At 38.4% G+C, this 23,525-nt stretch overlaps 1 protein-coding gene across 2 annotated transcripts; it reads left to right on the top strand.

The window, feature by feature from the left end:
* Window positions 1–734: 734 nt before the first annotated feature.
* Window positions 735–15,424, top strand: LOC127843176 (serine/arginine-rich splicing factor 4-like). 2 transcript variants are annotated; one of them, XM_052373032.1, is made up of 11 exons: window positions 735–1,118; window positions 3,816–3,946; window positions 4,607–4,803; window positions 5,760–5,873; window positions 6,712–6,780; window positions 7,699–7,767; window positions 8,401–9,276; window positions 10,222–10,406; window positions 11,484–11,548; window positions 11,796–11,890; window positions 12,646–14,300. In XM_052373032.1, exons 3-11 carry the CDS (start codon window positions 4,608–4,610, stop codon window positions 12,768–12,770), a joined length of 1,794 nt encoding a protein of 597 aa, XP_052228992.1. In that variant the 5' UTR covers window positions 735–1,118; window positions 3,816–3,946; window position 4,607; the 3' UTR covers window positions 12,771–14,300. The 2 variants fall into 2 exon arrangements, with proteins under 2 accessions (XP_052228992.1, XP_052228993.1); XM_052373033.1 differs by lacking the exon at window positions 735–1,118 and adding an exon at window positions 14,933–15,424 and having other exon boundaries at window positions 3,466–3,946; window positions 12,646–12,738.
* The last annotated feature ends 8,101 nt before the right edge of the window (window positions 15,425–23,525 follow it).

Here is a 23,525-nt window from a genome sequence, read left to right as displayed (position 1 = left end):
ACGTTACCTGCTATCATATTGCTGACTTTGCAGCTGCGGCGGGAAGGTTCGCGAAAATCTCCCCATCACAGCGGAACCCATATCTCGGGTTCTCAGCTAATCTTCGTTATTACGGTATTAACTTAATTCACGGATAAGCGTAATATACCTATGCCGTAGAAGATACTACCGTCTGTGCAACCACAAGGGGGCCCAACAAATACAAGTTGTTCTGTTGGCACTCCAGAGAACGAAGATAAAAAGATGAAAAAGTGGTCTGATTCCTCCAGAAAGCAGCTTGAAGCACGTCAGAGAGTGGGGTATGATTAATATACGCCCACGAAGCCGACATTGCTCGTAATTCATGCGGTCTAATCTTAAAAAAGGATGAATCCCTTGAAGAAAGAGAAGAGTAAGCCCTTTTTATAGTCGAGGCTACCCAACGGGAAATAGAAGACGCAGACACATCGCCCCCCCCCCAGTCTCTTGCGAGAACCTCGAATAGACTTAACTCTACTACCCAGCAAACATGCGTCGTCAATACAACGTCAGATTATAGTCGGATTTTGGTTGGCTGGTTATCAACCAAATGCCAACGTTGGTACAACGTTAAATTTCTAACATCAATAAAACGTTAGTTATCAACGTTGTACCAACGTCAACCCAACGTTGTATATTTATAAGAGTTAAATTTGATGATAACCGAGCCGGGTGGTTAAACCGCTCAAAATATGAAAGAAAAAGTAAATAACTTTTACAGTAAAATCGCTAAAAATCTGCAGGTGCCTTATTAACTCCCCTGCAGAATATCGAAATAGGTGGCGCTGCATTTCAACTCACAGTTTCGTACATGATTCTTCGAAATAATTTTTAAATAAAAGTCCAAAACTAAATAATTAAATATGTTATTTTGTCTTAATTTGTCATAATAAAGACATCTATAACAATAAACGATGGTAAACACTTGTAAAACAATAAAAACTAAAAAGCGAAACTGTCGCGCATGCGCTCGGAGAACCGGATCTAACAAAAAAACGTGTGCGAATAAACGTAAACATCCAACGAAAAACCTCCGATTCAACGAAAAACCTTCGATTCAACGGAAAAGAAAATAGAAAGATATCAACCAGGAAAGACAGGTATTCAAATGTATTATGTTTGTTCATGCATGAGTATGCCGAAATAACAGCGAGCATGCAGAGCGTCATTAAAAATGAAAGTCCACTGTTTGAAAATGGGTGGGGTAAAGTAGTGTACTGACTGTGTGGGGACAACAACTAACCAGCCGTCCGGTTAGCTCAGTCGGTAGAGCACTTTGTCTAGTGTTACGGTGGTCGTGGGTTTTTGCCCCACACTGGGTGCACGCTTACCTCTGATAATCACTTTAGTACTTAACTGACGATTTTCTACGGGCAATTCTCACTTTAGTCTCCTCGAAGGCATTTTCCATCTAGGTTACACTGATATATACTGATATATACTATTGTTACGCCTATCTACAATGACAGACAAGATTTGACTTCCATTGGGTCTGTTCTTCATGAGTGCTTATGGAGAGTGCAAGACCACTCCTGCCCCCACTGGCTTATGAAGTATTCTTTTTTAACAATAATGTGTAAACTATGATCTAAATGGACAAGAAAATATATTTTTACTGCTGCCACACAATCAAGCAATTAACGACTGCTGTTGTGATAGACTGATATATAGTTATTATAATCTAAAAAGTAGTACCATTGTTTAAATTGTAAATAAATTAATTTTTAATGTAATTTTCAAATATAAACAAAGTACTGTTGCTTCGATGAAGGCAGATATGCCAGAGCCGACGATCTGGTGAAACCTTGTAGATAATTTAGTTTATTAAACTTTTATTACAAGAGCTAGATTTCAGCAGTAAAAATGAATGACTCCATGCATGTAAGAGTGTATATTAACTTAAATAGATGTAATTTACTAACTGCTATATTTGAAAATTGCATTTTAAAGCATGCTTTTTAATTCCTTTTTCAGTTTAAAATTGGGTCAATTATGTCATACTGGAAACGCTATCGTTCGAATGTAGCAGCTGTTCATGCCTTAGCAGAAAGTAGTAGTGATGAAGACCAACATCAGGAAGATCATGAGCTGTCTCATTCTCCAGATCATTTCACCAATGAGAACTTGTCTGATCCGTCTTCCAATGAGAGCTTTGACAATAATAACAGAAGTGAAGATAATTTTTCTGACTTTTCCTTTTCTGAAACAATTCAGTCCTCAGATTCTTCTGAGACCGAGTCAAGTTTATCAGAAGATGAAAGTGACAATTTAAGGAAAAATTTGGCATCATGGGCAGCAAAACATAATGTGAGTAAAGTTTGTGTAGATGAATTGCTAACAACTTTACAGCCACATTGTAATGGCCTCCCAAAAGATGCAAGAACTCTTCTTAAGACTCCAAAATCAATAGACTTCAGTGAAAAATGTGGTGGAAAATATATATACTTTGGAATGAAAACGGATCTACTGAAAATATTAAAATTGAAATCATTTTCTTTAGAAGAGAACACTGTAAAACTTAATTTTAATATCGATGGAATACCTTTGTTCAAGTCAACAAGTGCACAGTTTTGGCCTATTCTTTGCAGTGTTAACAGTTACACACCATTCATGATCTGTATTTTCTATGGAGAAGGAAAGCCAAATTCACTCGAAGACTTCTTGTCTGATTTTTTAACAGAATTAAGTGAACTAATCCAGGACGGAATAAGTTTAGAAGATACGTTGATAAAGGTTGAAGCAAATGCTTTTATATGTGATGCTCCAGCTCGTGCATTTCTGAAATCTATTAAGGGCCACACTGGTTACAATGCCTGTGAAAGATGCACCATACATGGCTACCACACAGATCATCGTGTCGTTTTGGACTCTGATCATTCTTGTGAACTTAGAACTGATGAAGCCTTCAACGCAAATAGATACCGGGACACTGGGCACCAAATGGGAGAAACACCTTTAGTTACGTACGGAATCAATTGTGTTAAATCTTTTGCGCTTGATTACATGCACATGGTATGTTTAGGCGTGGTAAAACGTATTCTTGGATTTCTAAAGCAGGGACCAACTAATTGCAGGCTATCTGCACAACAATTAACCCAAATTTCAACAAATCTACTAATGTACTCTGGCAAACTGCCATCTGAGTTTGCTCGTCAACCTAGAACATTATATGATTTTGAGCGCTGGAAGGCGACAGAGTTTCGGCAATTTTTGTTGTATACCGGTCCAATTGTCCTCAAAAAGGTATTGACAAAAGATATGTATGAACACTTCTTGTGTTTATCTGTCGGCATGTCCATTCTTCTAGAGAGTGATAATGAAACAAGGAATTTTTACTTGAACTATGCACGGGAATTACTGACATATTTTGTTACAAAAAGCAAAGAATTTTACCACCCGAAATTCATTGTTTACAATGTACATTCACTTTTTCATTTAGCAGATGACTGTGAACACTTTAATTGTTCGTTGAATGATATTTGCGCTTTCCCTTATGAAAATCATTTGCACTCAGTCAAAAAACTTGTTAAAAATGCTAAAAATCCAATAGTTCAAGTAGCTAAAAGGATCCAAGAGAGGAGTTATACAGCTAATGTCACAATTAAACAGAAATCTACATTTAGTGTTATTTCCACAAAAGAAAAAAACAACTGTTTCCTACTACAAGATGGAACATACGCCTTTGTGAAAGAAAAAATTGACCAAAAAACTCTGCTATGTCAAATTCTGAAACCAGAACAAGCCGAGAACTTTTTCACCAAGCCCTGTGAGTCAAAGCTTTTCAACATTGCTTTCAGGAAGAATAATCTGCGACTGAAAAGGAAACGTGTTGCTGTTGGTGAACTGTATAAGAAGCTTGTGAGATTTCCATTTGAAAGGGGAGTTGTCCTCGTACCCATGCTTCATACAATTGAGCACTGAGCAAAAGGTTAGAGTAAATTGAGTCTGCATCTGGTTAGCAAGTTATGAGCATGCTGCATGATTATTGAATGATTTAATAAATTATGAACTTTCTAAGAGCATGTTAACTGCTGCAGTGCCATGTATAAAATTTAAATAAATTCTGGCATATAGATATAAAGTATAAATATTCAGACAACTTTTTATGTATATACTGGGGGACATATTGTTTTTGCCCTGTCTGTTGGTCTGTTTGCGCCAACTTTAACATTTGCTATTTCTTTTGCAATATTGAAGATAGCACCTTGATATCAAGCATGCATGTGCATCTCATGGAGCTGCACATTTTGAGTGGTGAAAGGTCAAGGTCATCCTTCAAGGTCAAAGCGGTAAGGGGGACATAGCGGTTTCACAAACGCATCTTGTTAAGTAGTTTCTTTTCTCAGCACTGCCATGTATGTGAAATCGAGACTTCCCAAAAGAGATACCAGAATGATTTTGTGTCAAAATTTAAACATTTTAAACAGGATTTACTTTTCCAAAATTAAAATTGGGAATACAATAAAATGGGACACCCTAGCTTTCGAGACCTCTGATATGAGAAACTGTTAAAAAAAGAAAAATAATTAGAAATTTTAACTCCCAATATATACATAAAAATATAATGAGTAATGATTTTTATCTTCAGAATGTACGCTTTAGTAGTGTGGTTGGAAAATGGAATTGAGGTAGAGGGAGTCATTCCAATTTCCTGGGTGGACTTCATAGAAAATGTGATATATTGGCCACCTGGAGTGGACGCAAAACCCTACATAGAAAAACTCAGCACGCCACTAATAACTTCCTGGAGATCCTTTCCGTTGAAGAAAGTTAAACATAAGTCTGGTGAGTAAAATTAACTTTAATAGAGGACGCTCTTAATGAACATCTGGCTTTTGTCAATTTCAATCGGGAATCCTCGGCTAATTCCGATTAAATCATGCCTCGGTGTATCTGGTGGAAGGACATGGGGTAAAACACCCCCAATTATTAGCTGGAGGTTAGGATGGGCCAAGAAGTAGTTCAAAGTAGTTCGGTTGCTTACGTCACACTTGCGTCATACTAGATTTTGGCGCATCTTACCCGAGCCTCTCGATTGTTTTACATGGTAGAATCACATGATCATCAAAATGGGGTCAAAATGGGGTCGTCCAAGATGGCAGCCTACTACATACATTTGGGTCACAATTTGAAAAATTTGACGAGGTGTTCCGAATGTTGTCAATTTTTGACAGCAGTTCAACATCGCATCTGGCATTTCTAGCAGGCCTGTAGCAAATATATACATGTATAATTTTTGTGTCATGGAATAGACGTATATCATAAGCAGGGGTGTAGAAAAGTAAAAATGAAAGTAGGAGGTTGATTTGAGATTTTTTTCTAAGTAATTTTTGTTATGAAAAGTAGCCGGCAAGAATGATCAAATGGCCAGCCAATTTTCCGTCTACCAATTTCTTTCAACACCCCTGCATTAGTACATGTATATACAAATGTTGAGGTTGCATAATTGAAAATGGTAATTTTTAAGAGTGATAAGATGAGACCTGGCAAACTGCAGTTTCAATGTTTATTATAAAACTAACTTTTGTCTGCTGATTGACCAGTTCATATTGCAGTTTATTTAGAAGATTCTCTTTCTGATCAAAGTCTAAACCTATACTGAGAGTAGTCAGTAGACCCATTATAGTATTATAATATATTTAAATATCTGTATAGAAAATAACTGGTATTTGAACTTTTATGAATGGTTATGGTTCTGATGTACCATATATTTCAAGTAAAATTACTTTTTAAAATTTCAGAACAGAAGTCTGAATGTGATGATTATACTTTCACAACAACTCAAGAGACAGATTCAGAGGAGGAGGATCTGAAACGGAAGCCAAAGAAGAAGAGCTTTCAAGATTATGTAACTGGTTAGTTTTTTTTAATTATTTTCACAATGGCATATCTTATTGTCTGTTAGTATTACTAGTGTTTTTCCCAGGCCCTTTTAGCGTGGCGATTCGCCACGCTGCCCTCCCGGCTCGCCACTCTGCCCTTTTTAAAGGCAAAACTCGCCACGCGCCCTTATTGATAACATCTTTATTGACTAATGACCTAACGTGTCCGCAAAATCAGCGTCCATGATTGTGTTTGACGTTTCGACTGATTTACTCGAGAGACTTCAACGTCTAAGCAACTATATTAATTGAGTAGATTTAATCTATAACAGTGTAATCACATTATAATTTATTAGTAAAAATTACCTATACAAGTATATCCATAGCCGTTATCATTGATAAGTAATTATCTATAACAGTACTTTTACAGTTAAACGGCACCACGCGTATATCTGCCCTTTTTTGCATTAACCTCGCGTTAAGATGCCCTCTTCAAATTTACTGCGACATGCCCCTTTGTCCTCCTGGAAAAAACACTAATTACTCAAGGTTGGCATAAAAATCATGAAACCAATTTCTTACCTAGTTGTGGGTTTTAAGGCAATTTGCTCGAACCTTAAAAACTTGGGCTGTCGACCCTGCTATTTATAATTACTAATTTTTTTTATCTATCACAAAATCTTGGTTAATGCATAATTTTAAAATAAATCTAATGAACAACAGTATTTTACAGTTATTACTGGCATCCTTTGCGACTTGACAGCAATTAAAAAATCGTGGAAGAAACCTTTCTTTATAAATATTCTTGAAAGTAAATCCAGTAGTGACAGATCTAGACTAGCCATGTGTCTGTACGCTGTTCTTGTTTTAGGTTCAGAAACATCAGATGCTTGTGCTACAGGCGGTACCAAAACTGGAGATTCTGAACATGAGAAATCCAGTGAGTAATTTTCTTTTATCAATGTTTTTCCACAGTGAAATCCGAATGTCGTCGACATCCGGTTTTAGATTGGTTCATTTGAAATGTTACAGACAGGGATTGTGATGGTAAAGCACATTTTTTCCTTGTGAAGGTTTAAAGACTATTCTTAAGTTTTGATTCTGTGCACTAGAAGTGAATACTCTTCATCAGAGAAATATCCAAAATCCTCTGGAAATGTCAGATTAAAAAATGCATACTTCACTAATTCCCTTTATACTAATTTCTCTTTGAACTGGAAAATTGTTTGTATTACTGATAACTCTGTGTTAATTGTAGTATGGTTATGAGTGATGATCCGGTTGCTGAAGGCCAGTCTCTTGGATTAAACAATTATGAATTTGCCAGCAGATTTCCAATACTAGTATTTCATGTATTCGAAGATCAGAAACATTTCCTATTAAAGAACTTTCTTAAAGTTTGCAAAGAAAAGAAAGTAAACCAAAGAACAACAGTATTTTGCCGTTATTACTGGCATCATTTCCTACTTGACAGCAATTAAAAAGTTGTGGAAGAAACCTTTCATAATATGTGTTATTGAAAATAAATCCAGTAGTGATAGATTTAGACTAGCCATGTGACTGTAAGCTTTTTCTTGTTTTAACCCCTTGTGGATGATGGGCTTCTAACTCAGAATTGGAGTAACCCTTTAACCCTGTGTGAATCGTAAAAGGTGACTTAATAGTTTTAAAAAACAATGGAAGTTTATGCATCTCTTAGCTCCAGCAGGGGATGTGGTTTTTTACCTTGGATGTTGCATTGAACTTTGTAACATCCGTGGTTAGCCAAAATTATTTTTCCTGTTTGGTGCCAGATGATCTGAAATATTGATTGGACTTGGTGCATCATAAAAAAGCAATAAAAATCTTAATGTTTTAGATTCTGACACATCAGTTGCTTGTGCTACAGGAGTAACTTATACTGGAGGCTCTGAATATAAGAAATCTGGTGAGTAATTCTTTTTTGTTTTTTTTTCAATGAATTTCATTATTAACAAATGCTGCTACAGAGATTGTGAACTTAGTCTACTTCTTACCATTGTGGCTGATGGATATATCAAAACAGAATTGCTGGCATGATTTAACCCTTCTTGAATCATAAAGGCAACCAATTGCAGTCAATGCATCTCTTATAATAAGCAGGTGAGGGTTTTTTGACCTGGGTGTTGATTTAACTTTTGTAACACCCAAGGTTAGGCTTAGCCCAAATCATCTTTCATGTAAGGCGCCAGATGATCAGAAATTTTGGTCAGTGCGCAATAAATCCAACAAAATACTTCTATGGCTAGGAATTGCATTATATTTTAGTGAGCATCTTGTGTTCAGATTATACAGGTTGCCCCATTCTATTTGCTCAAGTTACACTTAAGACTACTCATCAAGGACATAAATAACATAAGATTTATTGATTGCTTCCAATTATCAAGCACTGAGAAAAGTGAAGTCTAGCTTCCGTGGATAGTGTCCTTTTATTTCTTTTACCCAGAATCCATTTAACATCGATAACACTATAGCTGATAAATATATAGATGTTTTTTTGGCATACCATCAGTGACAGTGGTTACTTTTTTCTTTTTTGTAGGAACATTGCCAATACCACCAAATAAGAAAAAAAGTACATCACAAGCAGTTATAAGTCCAGGAACAAATCTGGCCTCCAAAAGTCAACTTTCTGGTCTGTCCCAGACTAAAACTTCTACAAGTCAGTCCCTGACCAAATATAGTAAAAGTTCTAATTCTGGTCAGTCCCAGACCAAAACTGCTTCAAGTAAGTCCATGACCAAAAATAGGCAAGGTTCTATTTCTGGTCAGTCCCAAACCAAAATTGCTCCAAGTAAGTCCCAGAGCAAAACTACTCTAAGTCAGTCCAAGAGCAAAAGTACTCCAAGTCAGCCTCAGGCAAATAAAAGTAGTTCAGGTTCCCTTACTGGTCAGAACAAGACCAAAACTATTTATAGATCACGGTCAAGGTCCTCTTCCATGTCAAGTTTACCATTGAGGTCAAGGTCTCAAAGTAGGTCTAGGTCAAGGTCGTCTTCATTAGGACAGATTAATATGTCACCCTTTATGTCCAGCACTATGTTAGAAGACAAGTCATGCAGGTCAAGGTCTAGATCAAAATCCAATGAGTCTAGATCAAGGTCAAAATCTAAAACGTATCGCCATAATCGTTCCCACAGGTCTAGGTCAAAATCATATAGGTCTAGATCAAGAACAAATGAATCTAGTTCTCAGTCAAAAAATAAAGAGTATCGAAAATACAGGTCTCGGTCAAAGTCATTCAGGTCTAGATCTAGGTCAAGATCCAATGAATCATATGCTAGGTCAATAGACAGGTCCAACAGGTCATCCCGCAAGTCATTTGACCGATCAGACAGGTCAGTTGTTCCCCCGGACAACTCAACTCGGAAGTCATCGACTAATAAAACTGAGGACAAATTTCCTATGCCAGAAGCACGTAAGCAACTGTTGTCAATATGAGCCCCGTTTAGCAGAAATGGGTCTTACAGTAAAAATGACTATTGAAGAAACGCAACATAAGGATGACGTCATTATTGACATGTAATTGGCACTTAAAACTGAGGCTCATTGTTATTGTCTGCTTTATACCAATTACAATAAATGCTAGTCGTATTATAGTATCAGTCTTGTTAAAAGGATCATGTTATTTTAATGGTGGCTTTGCTCCAAGGTTTAAAGACTTTTAGAAAGAAATTAAACACCTTGTATAACAAAGTAAACTGTAGTATAAATGTACTGATACAAGCCTGTTTATATAGGTACAAATCTAGGTCAAGTGCCATCTTAATTTAAGACAGTGCAGTTAGTATAGTGTTATATATTATTTATAACTAATGGTAGAAAATTGACTATTAAGAAATTTAAAGGTGTACATTTTTTGATGAAACAGAAAAGGCTGAATATTTGTAATGTTATTAAGCATAAAAATCTTCAAACATTACCCATTTCTGCTTTACGGGGCTCATATAGGCGTGAAGTAATGAAGAATGTGTTGGAATACCCTTAAAAAAATAAACTTGAAATGGTTGTCAGTCAGTCTTAGATCAAAGAATTAAAGTAAAAATATGGATATGTAGAAATTTACATAATATAATCTTTTTGAAATAAGAATTATGTTAATAAATTATTTTATTTTATTCACTAACATAAATATTGGAAAGTCAAAAGTCTCCCTAAATAAAAACAGCCAGACTTAATTAAGGACCTTAGTCAGTCTGACAAATTTTTGTAACTCTGATTAAATGTCTGTCAATGTAAATTTCGGAAATGTTTTCCAGTAAATGTTCAATGTAAGGCAACATTTTCAGCATCTTCTTGAAGTCTGAATAAAACTGCATCTTCTTAAAGTCTGAAAACCGATGTTGATGTATCATCTTTACAGGATTTCAGAGACGTGTTCTGTTCAAACTCTGCGAGTTAAGTGCAGAAATACAGTCTTTGAAAAGAATAAAAAGTGTACGACAAGTCGGGACTGTTGAAGAAGAGGACTTTTTCCAGGCAGATTCTATTGATGAGTTCAATCTGTTGGACGAGAGAATAAAAGGACCAGAGGAACGACAAAAAATGGTAAATATTAATATATATAGAAATCAGAATCATGCTACATAAGGCTAATACTTTCTTAAATAAGCCAGTTCTATGGATTTACTTTAAAGTCCCTGTTTGCGGACATATATATATATATATATGCGCAGAATTGTAAAAGAAAAAGTATTTTTATGGTGGATATCACTGAAAATACAGTTGAAATTGTTTGAAAACAAACCATATAGCGTTTTTTTTGGGGGGGATTAAGTACTGTGAAGTACGAATTCAACCTAATTGATATTCATGAATCGTAACTTGACTTCAATAATAAACAAGAAAAATGGCGGATATGGATGAATTTAGTGGAGAGAATCCAAGAACAAATGCAAATACATCTGTTACAGACGGAAATTGATTTGCAACACTACGCTTTTGCTAAATCTATGTTTTAATCTTCTATATGAAAATAATATGCTAATCTTATAATTTGCAATACTCATGACTGCAATGATTTGCATGTATTTATTTATAATCATTTTATTGATGAGAAACCAGGTTGTCAATGTCAACCTCGATAAAAAATAAATTTCAATGAAGTAAAGTTTAGTTTTATATGCAAAAAAAACCTTTTATCATTAAAAATCTTTTCATCAAATGGGGACTGAAAGGTTTGACCGTATCTGTATGACCAAATTATCCACATTACTAATACTTATATAAGAACTAGACCGAGTCCTAACAAAGACTGACATACTTGTTTAACTAGGGGAAAAAAGTACACTGCCTACCTGCATACTTCTGTTGTCTATCCCACAAAATCTGATTATTTATAATACTGTCTACAAGACGTCTAGTAACATATGAAGGCAAAAACAGCAGGCACTAGTGCCAAAAATTGTGATACATTTTGATATGTTTATCATTAGTACAGATAAAAACTCAATTTTTAGTGTTACTGCCATAGATCCGAACATGCTTTTGTATGGAATTATGGCAATAATGTTAAAATTTTCTAAAAACTTTTATCTGGAAGATACATTTATCTTATGCTGTCTTTCAGGTTAATTAGCATGTTCTTTTTGGCAACCCTGAAATACAACTGTCTAATTCTTTCAGGTTTATCATCTTTCACTGATTGGTGGAGCAAATACGAAGCAGGCTGTGCAGAACATATTAGAAAGGTATCACATTTTGTTTGTTATTCAATATTGTAATTTCCATTGAGCTGTTTGAAGACCATGTTTGGTGTGTAATTTGTTCACTGTCATAACCATACTTCCATAAAGATTTCTTCTCTAAATGAATGTTTGAAGACACCTGGAAAAGTCAATCACTCATACTGTGTTTACTCCATCTCTATTTGCTTTCTTACTATTGTTTATTAGGTGGAATTAATTCATATGTTAACTTGTATGTGTACTATTTCAGATTGATGTCTAATAGACTGATGTCTAAATTCAACTCAAAGGGAGTTAAAGGGAAGCTATCGTTTGAATCATCAGAGACATTCAAAGTTGTAATTGGTATGTTTATTTGCCTTTAATTTTTAAGTACAAAACTCATGCCATACTAATGCCTCAGTCACACATTCACGGGTGCTAATGCCGGTTCCACTGCGGATTAAATCTCAAGGACGACCCTGGTAGTCCAAGCCTGTCTGTGGTCCAATATATACGGATCATGTACTATAGTGTTGCTATATGTTTTCACATAACTTCTAATGATATTGTCTTGAATCGTTACGGTACAACACAATAAGATACGGAGCTGACACGGAATGATTCTAACGAATGCTTATGATTTTAAATTTAAAGGCAGACTTAAACAGATCAGTACTTTGTAGTACAGTTTGTGGGGATGAGCTACATCTGTTTGATCCATAGTAAAGTTTTAAACATTTTATGGACAGGCAAGTACTTCTATGTATGACTACCAATAGCTACAGAGACAATTCAGAAAGCTACGGACCACAAAGATTGCCACTTATGATGCCCGATCGTATCCATAGTATAATCCCATGTCTTATCCCTGTATGTGACTGAGGCATATATAAAGGCATAAAGAAATGCATAGCTTTATAAGCGTGAACTGTAAGTTGAATAAAAATGAATGTAATGTCAAAGAGTTATTACACTTGTGTAATTTCAAACTATTCAACAGCGTTATATTACACCCCCTTTGCATTATTTATGATATAAGTACATTATAGATTATAATAAATTTAGGCGGCTTTATCAATGAACAAATGAAAAAGAATGCAAAATAATTCTTCTTTCAGCTAGTGCCATGAAGGGAAACAATGATATTACAGAACACCAAGTCAAGGAAGTTATCAGCTACCACCTGAAATACGCCCCATACAGGAAAGGAGGTGGAAAAAGATACCTTGACAATAATCCATAATTTTTGTTAATGACATGCTAAGGATGCCTCACGCTTAGGACCTGCGGATAAATGTTTTGTGGCTTATCCCTTTACCAAACAATAACGGGATTTTACGGGATTGTTGCAGACGAATCTTGAAATAATAGTGATACAAGGAGAAATTGCTCATGATGAACAATTTCTCCTTTTATCACAATGATTTCTTCCCTACCACATTAATTTCTCCATATTCCATTACAATTTTGTTAGCCTTCCAAAACCTCTTTCAATTTCTGAGTGTCCAAAATTTGCCATTTGGTAAAGGGTTAAAGTGCTTATTGGTATGAAGGATTAATGAAGCTGTACAACAATCTTTTACACATTTAATTTCACCGATTTCTCGATATCTTTTAACCCTGTTTAAACATGTATTCATGATTTTCATGTAATGACGAACACTGTTAAATAGTTTTGTATTAAATATGATATTGCAAGACAATTACAAATGCCATCAATTCTTGACCCTTAACCAAACAGTAACAAGATTTTAGGGGATTGTTAAAGACAACTCTTAAAATGTTTGTGGAAAAAGGAGAAATTGCTTAATTATTTCTAACTTACCAAATCAATTGTTTCATATTCTATAACAATTTAATTAGTCATCTGCAACCTCTTTCAATTTTGGTCAGTCCAAGATATGTTGTTTGAAAAGGGTTAATTATCTCTGTATCCAGTGATGAATCAATTAGTGGTCTGAGTCGAACACAAAAGTCTTTTATCCAGTGTTGAGTCCATTACTGCTCTGACTAAACCCCATAGGTAGTTCATTACTGCAGATCTTTGACTCTTTTAGCAGACAACCAATTTGAAACTTTGCCATAACAATTGTATTTGGCATCTGCAATCTGTTTCAATTTGGGAAGGTCTAAAATTTGTCGTTTAGTAAAGGGTAATGGGTGCAATCAAGCCTCGCAAAAAAAGTTTGCTACTATTACTATTGGTGATTGTTTTGTTTTAAACAGTCTTATTGCACATGTATATTGTAAAGTTTAATTACAACATGGAGAAGGCCAAGATTTTGTATTTTGTAGATCCATAATTGTAAATTACTATGTGTTATTACTATATTTATAGCAAACATGTGCTTGACATTTTTTTAAACAATGAAAATGCTACAACGACCCAGAACACACTCAAATAGACGTTTGAAATCTCAAATTCAGTAATATCATCATGAACTGCTGGGTCGATTTCCATCATACTAGATCTGTTATGAATTTACTCTTGAAAGGACTATTTGTGAGCGATCCAGGCCAAACATGTTCTAACTTCTTCATTACATTGCTTTGATAGATATGTCATGTGAATGTTATTAATTGAATCATTTAATGAATTGACCATGTCTGTAGAGATCTGTAATGAATACACTTCTTGGAAGAAGTACATAAAATGAAATGTTTGTTCGTTTTCATTTAAAGAATTACATTTTGCAAAAAGATAATTATGTAAATATGTGGTCATTGAAATGTCTGTCACAATCCCCTTTGAAAAATAAAGATGGGAAAACAAGATTTTTAGCTTGGCTGTTTTCGGAGAAAACCCGAGGTATTGTCATAGCCAGCTTGTCCTGTCTTCTGTGTTCTTAAACCTTAACATTTGTCACACTTGTGAACATTGCCTCTAAAATCAAAGTGGTTCCGCCTACAACTTTCTGACTTCATATTTAGCTGCACCTTCATGATTTCTACACACCATTCCCATTTTTGGGTAACTAGGTCAAGGTCATTTTGACCTGCACCCACAGCCGAGCCTTGGCACCCGTTATGCGGCGCTCTTGTTGTAATAATGCCCACGTTCAAAAAGGCGGGTATATTGTTTTCTTGATGTCTGTCGGAAGACCAGTTCGTTTCCATTAAAAGAAATCCTCAACAAATTGAATATTATTGACTTTGGGCAGTAGATGGCCTCTAATGAAATTGAGATCAAAGGTCAAGGTCACTATCACAGTGACAAATTGGCTTGATATTATCCATGTCGATAAGCCTTGAACAGTAGATGACCCCTTTTGAAATATGAGTCACTAGGTCAAAGGTCAAGGTCACTATCACAATAAGTGAAAGTAAGCGTGATATATATCCAAAAAAAAAGACGGAAAGGGATAACCCCAAACCTCAATAGCTTAACCCCTTTTCCCTTTTCAGCAATCCAGAGGACAATGAAATCAAAAAGCTAAAAAGGATGACAATGCCAATAAAATCCTGTGCATACCATTGATATAAGTTGAAAACATCGAGTCAAAAGGTGAATCCTGTGTCAAGTCCCTGCTTTGTGGACATAAGTCTCCGACCGCGGAGCTCTTCTTGAATATTATTGGTTTGGAATTTAGATTTTGTAGGGAGGTTGTACGTTGCATGATAGTTATTTGGTTGGGAGAAGGTTGCAGGGAGGTTGGGAGAAGGTTGCAGGGAGGTTGGGAGAAGGTTGCAGGGAGGTTGGGAGAAGGTTGCAGGGAGGTTGGGAGAAGGTTGCAGGGAGGTTGGGAGAAGGTTGCAGGGAGGTTGAGATTAAGTTAGAATCCGACGTTGGGTCAACGTTGAAAAATGACGACGCAAAAGTTTGCAAAATCAACCACCATCCAACCTTCTCCCAACGTTAGAATCTGACGGTGGTGCAACGTTGGTACAACATCAATTGTTTGCTGGGTAAGATAGAACTTCAAAGACCTGACAGGGCAGAGGAGTCTATCTCCATCTTCATTTCCACAAGTTCTAGAAAGACTTGGGACCTTGAAGGGTTTAGAAGCCATTGAGGGGAGTTGATTTTTAGCAAGGAATCCTGGCTGACACAACAAAGTGACAGAGCCATCGGAGGAACCAAAACGAAGATGGCTTTCTTCGATAGAAAGAGCCTGAATTTCACTTCTACGTTTGGATGAAGCCATGGTAAGAAGGAAAACGGTCTTCCAGGTTAGGAACTGTAAAGAAGCCTGATTAAGGGGTTCATAGGGAGCTTTAATAAGCGATCCAAGAACACAAGCCAAATCCCATTTGGGGGTAAGAGAACGAGACACAGGACGTTTAAGTTCCATGGCTCGGATCAGTTCCGAAATGGCTGGGTCAGCACAGACTTGTGATGACTTACGAAAAGCCAAGGTATGCGAAAGCACAGATCTGTATCCTTTGATGGAGCTAAGAGAAAGTTTCTTATCATCAAAGAGATAGATTTGAAAATCCGCTATGCGTCTAGCAGAGGGATTGAGGGGATCAATTTTCCCTCGAACACACCAATTAGAGAAGAGTTTCCAGCGAGCATCATAGACTGCTCTGGTGGACTTTCTCCTTGCAGAGGCAACAAGCGTTGAAGCCCTGACAGAAAAGCGTTTCTTCTGCAGGGATTGCCTGATAAGGGCCAGACGTGTAAGTGGAAAATGTCTGGATCCACGTGAAGTCTGCCTCTCTGAGATAGGAGATCTGACCTGTGCGAAAGTTCCCTGGGAAGGTCGTTGAACCAGGATCTCCTGGGCCACCAAGGGGCTATCAGGAGGATCCGGCAAGAGCTCACACTGATTTTCCCTAAGATTTGGGGAATTATAATGGGTGGAGGATAAGTGTAAGCGTCCAGTTGATCCCAATCGAACGAAAGCGCGTCTACCGCCCACGCTGCTGGTTCGTACACTGGACTCACATACAGAGGAAGTCTGTGGTTGTCTTTGGTCGCAAACAGGTCGACCAGTGGATAACCGAATGTGAGGAAAATCTGGTTGGCCACTTCCTGATGAAGTGTCCACTCCGATGGAAGTAACAGGTGTTTGGACAAGAGAGAGACGTTGAGGCTCTTGCAAAGAACAAGTAAGTTCATTGTTTCCAGATACAGGGAGTGAGAGTGTGTACCGCCCTGTTTCTGGATGTAAGCAACGACTGATGTGTTGTCTGTCGATACCATCACACAGGAGTCCCGAAGATGTGATTGGAATTGAGAAACAGCTAGAAAGACTGCTCGCATTTCGAGATTGTTTATGTGCAGGAGAGACTCCTGAGGAGACCACAATCCTGATAATGTCAGGCTGCGTGATTCCAGGTGAGCGCCCCAACCTTCCATGCTCGCATTCATTATGAGATGTAAAAAAGGTTGCGGGGGAAGAAGCGGTACTCCTGTCAACAGGGTCTCCTCGTCTAGCCACCATTGAAGGTGGGGGACTAAGGACGGAAGGATGGGAATCTGTGTTAGCAGATTGTCTGGAGACCATTTCCATCGAGCTGAGAGATAGTGCTAAAGAGGACGTAGGAAGAGACGTCCCAACTGCACGAAGTCTGCTACAGAGCTCAGGATACAGTTGAGTGAGAGGAAATCTTGAGCTGTGATATGAGATTGGGACAGCACCCATCTGATGGAGCGCCGAAGAAGGTAGGAGTCTCCATCTTGAAAGAAGGTTTGACTAGAAACGTGTTGAACACTTTTAAGTCTATGACTGGTCTCCAGAAGCCGCTTTTCTTTTGAACAAGGAAAAGGCGACTGTAAAATCCTGGAGAACAAGGGTCTTGAACCCTTTCTACCGCCTGTTTTTCCAGGAGTCCGAGATTGTGGATGCGGAGATACCAGATCTATTGGGACCCGAGAGAGTGGGGGCCTTTTTTCGAATTGAAAAGTGAGGCCTTGTGTGACAAGAGAATGAACCCACGCGTCCGAAGTTATTTGGAGCCATCGATTTGCGAAGTGCATAAGTCTGGCCCCGACTGGTACCTCCGGCATCGGAGGTTGTGGCGGTAGAAAGGGGTATGACCTAGGGCTGACCTTTTGGAGGTCCACCCTTGCCGGAAGAAGGATTAAATGACTTCTTGTCCGCATTGGGTTTGCCCTTACTCCAATTTTGGTTTACAGAAGGCTTCCGATAGGAAGATGTTCTGTTCTGAAAAGGAGGCCTATTTGTGGGCTGACGTGGAGCAGACGGACGCTTAGTAGGGAAACTGTCCCTTTTAGCGTTCTTGGCCGGTGGGGCTCCTGGGGGCTTAGAAGCAGGGCGCTTAAAAACCACAGGGCGCTGGCCAGAGTTGCTCCTAGCTAAGGAGGCATGTATCTGATCTTCATGATCAGCAGTTAGTGCCAACTGTATCCTCCCTCCGAAAAGAGAATCTGCTGTTAGTGGAGCAGTTCGAAGGGAGTTAACGCCTGTTTCCAAAAGGAAATTATTGGGCAAGAAAGAGAGGATGACCTCTCTCCGAAGCCTTAACATCTCAGACATAGACGACGCAGCATTGTGAGATAAACACTGCGTAGTACGTGAAAGATGTATCAACAAGGCACGGAGCTCCTCTGGGATTGAATCAGAGAGCTCCCAAACCAAGTCTAAGGCTGTGGCTGCCATGAGATCTAGCTGGTTAGCCAGACCTATGGAACGGCGTTCTCTCAGCTCCCAATTTTCCAACAGGGAAAGAGGGACTGCTGTATGGGTAGATGATGAAGGCAATGTAAGGGACAGCTTACTAATGTCAGCATCAGGAACCGGAAGTTTGGAAAGGTCCAAACTGGTAGAAGGGTCGGGTACCGGGGCCTTATAACTTGTCCCGCCGTCAATCTGTTTAGGCTCCGTCAGCTCCTTAGGGGCTTTCCATGGAGATGGTGAAGGCTTATTGGATGGCTCAAGTGACTGGAATACAGCCATTGTGGAAGAGCCAATAGGAAGGCGGAGATCCACTCGGGAAGTCGCCTTACTTATCCTGCCAGACTCTCGTCTGCGGGCTACCTGTTCTGTAACGGTAACCGCAGATCCTGTAAGAGACAAGGAAGGGCGGAAGCAGGTCCTCATCTTAGGTATTGAACATTAGTTCGTAAACCTGATTGATGGAGGCCAAATAATAAAGTTCGGCCTCATTAGACTCCGAACCCGCCTCAATCGAACCGTCTGCGGGAGCATTGGATTGATTGAAACCGGTGGATACAGAAGTAGGAATACTAGATTTATTCGCTTCTATCATGAGAGGATCGTTTTCCGGCACCATCAAAGATATAGCTGGTGAGTTAGGTCTATCAGAGATCAAGTCAGCAGACTCACTTTGAATACCAGCGGTCGCTGGTAAAGGATCAGTCGAAAAAGGGACAAAGATTCCAGGCGACTGTTGGATCCACAAAGTATTGGGATTTGATGGTGTAGCGGCAGCCCGGGGTATACTTCTATGCAATGTGGAAGAGACCCGTGGGGCTGAAAACGCAGCCGAAGTGGTTAGATTAACCCCTGTACCTTGAGCCTGATATGTATGCAAACTAGTGTTTGAATACAAATTATGCTCAGTGGTTGTAGGAATGGCTAATGTGTGTGTTGAGGCCAAAATAGAGGCCGACACACGTGGAAGGGTGTCAATAGATTCCTCAGAGAAGGATCGACTAGGGGACCTAGGAGTCCGAGAGCGCCTAATAGAGGAAGGTCTATGTCCCTTATCCCTGCGATGCCGAGACACTGTTCGGCGGCGCTGGGAATGATGTTTCCTGATCGAACGTCTCCCAGAGCGCTAGCGTGATCGCTCTTTACGAGGCAATCTACGCCGAGAAACACTCGGTGAGCGTGAACGACGTCCACTCCGATAATGATGAGGGCTAGTTGAAGTAGACAATGAGTCATACGACGACGAGCCCGAGGTGGAGAAGTAGCCGGAAACATCAGACACTAGGTGTTTACGTCTGTGACTCACAGTAGAAACGCGGCTGCGTCTACCTTTGTAGAGTACTGACAAGGTAGTGTCAACATCTACGGTGACCGGGACATCTGTGGCACAGACCGGTACCCGGTGACCGGATCGGTCATTACATGACCGGTGACAGGACCGGTGACCGGTTGACCGGACCGGTCATAGCATGACCGTTGACAGGACCGGTCAGTGACCGGTTGACCGGTGACGACACCGGTCATAGCATGACCGGTGACCGGACCGGTCAATGTTGACCGGTGACCTGTGAAGTCTCCGGACCGGTCAACTGGTCGTTCCCGATGAACGGACCGGGCAAATTTTGTACGGTGTCGTCACCGGGCAAGGACCGATGCATGGCATCTCCTGGTGGCATATGGTCAAGATCGTGTGGTGAAAAGTCCCGACAAACGGAACTTTCCCTACTTTGATCTGAACTATGCATGTTGCGTCTACGACTCTTGAAAGGTCGACGCTTGATGGCCCAGGTATCTACAGACCAATGCTCACAGAAAGGGCAGCAGTTATCCTGGGTACATCCGGCACACGACAGGCAGCTACCATGGTTGTCCCATGCTGCTCTTATGTGTCCACATGAGCCACGTGTTTGAGGCATATTTTGCCTTGAACAAACAAACAAAAACACAAAACAATACAGAAATAAACGGATATATATACGGAGAATGTTTTAACACAATACAAAAACTTCTCTATTCTGTTAAACAGAAGAATCCAGCGAAACAGAAGCAACAATTAAGTAAATAACAAAATTGTCGGCCTTTGTATAACGCATCCGGAATAAGAGTGATTCTGGGTAATATCCTGTTTTGGTTATACGGCTACACGGCACTATGTGACCGTTCTGACCTGACCTGACGGGTTCATGAAAAGTGTGGGATTCTTTGGACAGAAAGTTTCCGGATGAATTACGATCCTTCGGAGTGAGTAGCAATATGATAGCAGGTAACGTAATTAAGCTATTAAAATAGCCTTATATGCATCTTTTGACGATTTAAAAACCTGAAAATTATAAAGCGTTGCAACGCGAAACGAATTAATAATTTGGAGAGTTCTGTTGTTGTCGTCATATTTTGTGAAACTAGGAGGATCGGTTATATGAAGTATAAAATACACCTATAATGGTATACGGAAGGATGGCCGAGAGGTCTAATGCGCAGACTTTTTACTCCAGAACACCAGGGGTCAGTGGTTTGAGTCCTGCTAAGGGTTACCTTTTTTTTTCTTTTTTTAAATTTTATTATTGATTTTTTACTGGAGCTTTTTAGAACCAATGTTTACATTTATCAATATAAAGCATTTAATGACAAACTTCAAACCATGCCAAAATCTGTGAAAAGGCCACTTTAAAAAAGGTCCTCTCAAAGATTCCTCCTGTTGTAATAGATGGAGTTGGTGGATATTTCTTTGATATTTCATCTACAAGGTGTCCAGCTACAGAAGACAATATTGGTACGTCATAAAAGCATCTACTAACATGACTAATACTACGGTAGAAACATCTATAGGCGTGGCGGCAAGAGTCTTCTCAATGACAGCAATTGTAAAGAAAGACAGTGTGATGAGTTGGCCTGTGGTATGTGCAAGGCTGGACCTGGCTTAGATAGGAGACAATGTGCATCTACATGTACTCAGGAAAATCGGAGTACCAGATCAGTTTAATGACTTTGTAACATACATACACACATGTTTATTACACAAATTTTACCGGATAAAGAAAACCATTGAAAATATACTTGAACAGATGTGTGAAGTGTACACAAATATTTGATTAAGTAGTTACCTTTTTTGTCATTGGTTTGCATCCGCGCATTATGAGAATGTTGTGTAGAACGATGTGATTGTTTTTTTAACTCTTTTCCACAATAAATAAAATGCACACTCATTATATTGTTAAGATGCTCAATTTTTGTTGTTGATATCTATAGCATCATCTTTTGTTTATAATCAGCAAAATTATAGGTCACACATTAACCCATTGTTTGTGTTTCTATTGTCGTTAAGTAGTTATGAAAATAAAACTGTTTAGTTGGAATTTAAATAAAAGGTGAAATGCTATTGTGTTTGTTTATGTACCTGGAATTAATTTCATTTTAAGTTTTTTTTAATTTATGATGCTGGGTCAGTAGCTAGTTTCCTCTTTCATGGTGGTTTAACTGGTGTGACCATGACCCAATATTAGGTTTAAAAAAAAAGATTAACCAGTTAATCTAAGCTTTACACTATTTGGATGAATCAATTTTTATTTCAAGCCTTATAAAGACAAAAGTGTCAGAAAATAGCTGTATTCACTTTATGCTCAAACATCTCGATGTAGAACAAGAGATGCGTTTGTCAATAACACAATGCACCCTACTGTGCCGATTTGATTTTTTTTATCATTTGGCAGGTACAGATAATTATCTCCCTTTAAAGCTTATGACTTCCCTTGGATTTGTTTTTTTTTACCTTTGACCTTGAAGGATGACCTTGACCTTTCACCACTCAAAATGTGCAGCTCCATGAGATACACATGCATGCCAAATATCAAGCTGCTATGTGAAGCGACATAGAAATTATGAGCATTTTTCGAAACCTAAACGCAAAGTGTGACGGACAGACAGACAGACGGACAAACGCAGAGTCCGATCACTATATGTCCTTCTTCAGGGGCATAAAAACAGGTATCCTTAACATGGCAAAATATTTAACATTATTGTTTTATCATTTGTCTACACATACACATGACATGTCCCTTTCTTAAAAGTGGCACACATGTGGTAAAACAAACAATGTCATATTGGAATCAACATTAATGTCCCTTTTCCCAAAGTGACATGGATGTCGCCAAATGGGCATGGGAAGCCTTAATCAGCACACATTGCTCTGTTGAATTACAGTTCCAGAATGATATCACTAATGTTTCACTTACCTTAGTTGTACTAAGGTCCTTATAAGTATACAAAAATGTACCCCAGGTACAGAAATACTCTAAAAGGCACTAGCCATACAACACTGTACCAACGTTTATTCTCGCCCGAAATCTGTTGTTGTAAAAAACGCTGCTGGATACCGTAGCTACTCCTTGGCTTATATTGTCAAAGCCAATCATTAAGATTTTAATAATTCGACAAAAAGTTCATCATGTGAGTTTGTGTTTACACATGAAAACTTGAGAAACAAAATGAATTGCACATGTGTGTACTAGAGCAATCAGCAAGAGGAACATGCAACATAACATGTTGTTTACATGTATTTTCGATAAAGGAGGCAACAGTGCATATCTAAGACTGCAAGATTACGGGAGTAGCGGTATTTTTTTAAAAGAAATAGCCAATCTGTTTGCAAGAAAATGTGTGCACTAAATCCTTAAAGCTGCTAAATTCCACTTCGTTAACAAGAGGAAACTCTCTAGCTGGTAGATATTCTACGCGATTCAAGCCTTGAGGATATAAAAACAAAGATGCTGAAGAGTACCTTTTTGTGATAATGAACCATTCATTTATGATTACTGCAATAAGTGCTTCAAAATAATTAAGAAGTTTTCAATTGTTCTACTGAAGGATTTTGAGGATTGGAAAACCATAATAGTCAGAGAAACAGCACAGTATCATAGGCGAAGAAAGTCATTCTTCGGCGCTTTCCTTCTCTAATAGCAGCTAGTTGACATTCTCAACAGAGACATAGTCATAAAGAAGACAAACAATCCCACAACTGTGACAATGAACATGAATACTGATGGTATTCATCCATACAACTCATAAGTCAATCTGTGGCCTGTGGTTGTTGTCATCAACAAGATACCTCCACCGCAGAGGTTTCTAGTTACACTAAATTGCAACTATTTTAAATTTTCTATTATTTATTAATTATTTTTTTAATTGACAGCTTGGCTCAGTGCGCTTGGTGGATGGTCAACCTACCAGAGAAAATCCCGTCCAAGCTATGAACATGGGCTACAACCTTCAAACAGTCACACCTGCACATACCACTTGTGCGTAAACCATTGACAATGAATGATACGGAGAATGTGCAAGTGATGAAAACATCAGCAGATTGCTGTTTGACCCATGATTTAAACGCTGATCTATTTACAGCTAAAAGGTTTGAAGTCACTACG

Source organism: Dreissena polymorpha, chromosome 8 (genome assembly GCF_020536995.1).
Source record: "Dreissena polymorpha isolate Duluth1 chromosome 8, UMN_Dpol_1.0, whole genome shotgun sequence".
Lineage (NCBI taxonomy): Eukaryota > Metazoa > Mollusca > Bivalvia > Myida > Dreissenidae > Dreissena > Dreissena polymorpha.
Note: the sequence above shows the minus strand (reverse complement) of the source record. Positions and strands in the feature narration are given on the sequence as shown.